This window comes from Athene cunicularia, unplaced genomic scaffold, assembly GCF_003259725.1.
Source record: "Athene cunicularia isolate RWA unplaced genomic scaffold, athCun1 SCF_33, whole genome shotgun sequence".
Lineage (NCBI taxonomy): Eukaryota > Metazoa > Chordata > Aves > Strigiformes > Strigidae > Athene > Athene cunicularia.
The window spans coordinates 21,621-24,318 of NW_020799411.1; the positions used below are offsets into that span (position 1 = coordinate 21,621).

The 2,698-nt window shown below is 61.7% G+C and overlaps 1 protein-coding gene across 1 annotated transcript in view; it reads right to left on the bottom strand.

Moving 5' to 3' along the window:
* Window positions 1-6: 6 nt before the first annotated feature.
* ARHGAP39 (Rho GTPase activating protein 39) overlaps window positions 7-2,698 on the bottom strand; it is a 46,846-nt gene continuing 44,154 nt past the window's right edge. Inside the window, exons 7-11 of the mRNA XM_026867391.1 lie at window positions 2,569-2,642; window positions 1,201-1,400; window positions 692-783; window positions 425-594; window positions 7-217 (exon numbers count right to left, since the gene is read on the bottom strand). Of these exons, the coding sequence (XP_026723192.1) occupies window positions 23-217; window positions 425-594; window positions 692-783; window positions 1,201-1,400; window positions 2,569-2,642 (731 nt within the window). The 3' untranslated portion in view covers window positions 7-22. The remainder of the gene's footprint in view (window positions 218-424; window positions 595-691; window positions 784-1,200; window positions 1,401-2,568; window positions 2,643-2,698) is intronic.

Below are 2,698 nucleotides of genomic sequence, written 5' to 3' on the forward strand. Positions count from 1 at the left end.
GGGGAACCCTTGGTGGCGGCTGCTATAGGACGCCCTCCATGAAGCTGGTGTCGAGGTGCTGGATGAGCACCCGGATGAAGGACATCTCCTTGCGGGTGTTCTCGAAGATGATCCGCGGGTCGTCCGATTGGCAGCGCAGGCAGTTGGGGGCCATCACCATGGCCAGGTTATTGACGTCCATCTTGGTGACGGCCACATTGGCCGGCTGCACGAACACCTGGGGGGAGGAGGAAGGTGGCGGTGATGGGGTGGTGGGAGATGGGTGGAGGAACCGCGTGGACCTCCCGGTTCTTGGAGGAGATGGGGGGGGTCACCATGTGGGTAACCCCACAGCAACGTGGGGAACCCAAAACTACCTCAGGAGAGGCAATTAAACCGGGGAGTGGCCCGGCAGGGGACACTGGGGGGGGGGTCTTGGCTGTACCTGTAGGAAGCGGATGAGGTAGCACAGCACCATTTTGTTGATCCTGGGCAGAGAGTGGACGACAGCGATGGCCGCCTCGGGGTTCTCGTAGTGGGTGATGCACTGCTCATAAAACTCGTGGGGGATCAGCGGCTCCTCCAGCTCCCGGTACCAGAGTTTCAGCAGGGAGGCTGGTGGAAGTGGGTGATGGAGAAGATGGGGAGATGTGAGACACAGGGACCTGATTCCGCAACCCCCCCCCCCCTCAACAGCGCCCTGGGGTCCTACCGGGAACGTGGGGGTCCTCCAAGCCGGTGGGGATCTTCCACTGGTCCACCTGCAGCTTGAGGGCGTTGACCTCGTCAATGTCACCGGGGACTCTGTGGGGGGAAGAGATGTTGGTTCCAAAGAGATGGGGACCCACCACCCTCCACAGGCTTTGGGGGTCCTCCTGGGTGCCTGCGGGGCTCAAGGAGAGCCAAGAGGGGACATCAGCTGGGGATGGAGCCATTTTGGGGCCTGCTGCCCCATAGGAATGTAGCAACGTGGGGCTGGGGGCTGCGTGCAGACCCCAAGACCCCAAGACTCTGGTGGGCATCAGCGAATAGACACAACCCACCCCCGTGGCCTTGGAGCAAGGAGAAATCGGGGGGCTGCTCTCTGCCCCATGGGAGAAGACACTCATGGGGACATGGGGAAAGGGGCAGCTGCACTATGGTGAGGTGACTCCCCCCATGAGATGGTCTGGGCTGTCACCATCTTGAGGGGTCTCCTTGCAGCCGTAGGGGGGGCTTTACCTGAAGATGCCCTCGGTCTGGTCCCCGTTGAGCGCCAGGACCTCCTCGGAGAGGCGGGTCTGCACCCAGGGCAGCTGCCGGTCGGGGTACCGCTCCTTCTGCATGGTGATGATGTCCTGCAGGGAGCTGCCGAACATGGAAGGGTTGAAGACGGCGTTCTTGGCGTGGCGGATCTCCTCGATGTTCGGTTTCTTCAAGCCCTGTGAGAGACAAGAGAGGCCACCAGCACCGTCAGGAGCTGCTGCCGGTGTCCTCGGGATTGGGGACGTGAGGTCCTGCTCGATCCCAGCACCCTGCGACTGAGCTCCAGGGCTGGTTGTGACGTGTCCAGAGCAGGAGCCCATCGTGTGATGGGGACAGTGGATGGAGCCGTGGATGGACTCCAGCCAACATGGCCAAGGTCTCCAAGGGACGGACGCAGTAGACCTGTGAGTGCTGGGATGCAGAAGAAGAGAGGGAAGCAGTGGACGTGCGGGTGGTGGGATGGACACAGTGAACGTGTGTGTGGTGGGATTCAGAAGAGATGGATGAAGTGGATGTGAACACGGGGTGAAGGGGCGGACGCAGTGGACCTGTACGTGGTAGAACACAGAAGAGATGGATGCGGTGGTCGTGCGGGTGGCGAGATGAAGGGGTGGACGCAGTGAAGGTGTGTGTGGTGGGTCAGCAGGATACGGCCGTCGCTGAGCCCCTGGTGAGCCCGGCGGGTGACACACCCCTCCCACCACCAGGCCTCGTCTTGGCTGATGTCACTGGGAGATGCTGAGCTGCTGTGGACTGAGGAGGGGTCCCACTGTCTCCCACAAAATGAGGAGGGGGAAACTGAGGCAGCTGTTGGGAGGGTGGGGCATGAAGGGCACCCCAGGCTGAAAATTAATCCTAATTTGGGGTGTTTTATTAAATCCACTGTTGGGCAGCGATGGCTCCAGGGATGGATCTGCCTCGGCGAGCAGCTGTGGTGATGGGACCTGGGAAGAGCTGGGGGGCCAGCGGGGCAGCCCCCCCACCAAAAGCCGGGGAGATGGGAGCGGCTGGAGCAGCCTTTTCAATCCCCGGCACGCTTTTGCGCCGGTGTTTTGCTCCCGGGATCATTTCCTTAATCCCTGTTTGATCCCTTGGTCATGGGCAGGTTTGGGAAGGACCAGGGGGGGACCCCAGAGGGGACACAGCGATGGGCAAACCACGCTGGAGATGCCCTCAGCGTCCTCACCACGGGGCTGGCACAAGCTGCCGCGTTATTTCCATCGCTCTCCGGCTTCATCCCTGCTCCTCCTCCTCCAGACCCCATCCCTGAACCCCAGCACCACCCAAGGGGTTGGGGGTGGCCACCCCCTGCTGCCCTCCCCACGCCCAACGGTTGGATGATACCTTCTTGGCTCCCGTCAGAGCTGCCTTCTGCAGCTTGTTGTAGCAGTACTTGGCGTAAGTGCTTATTGCCACCCCTGCAAGAGAAAACAGTTGGGGGGGGCGGGTCAGCTCTGGCTCATGGGGGGGTTTT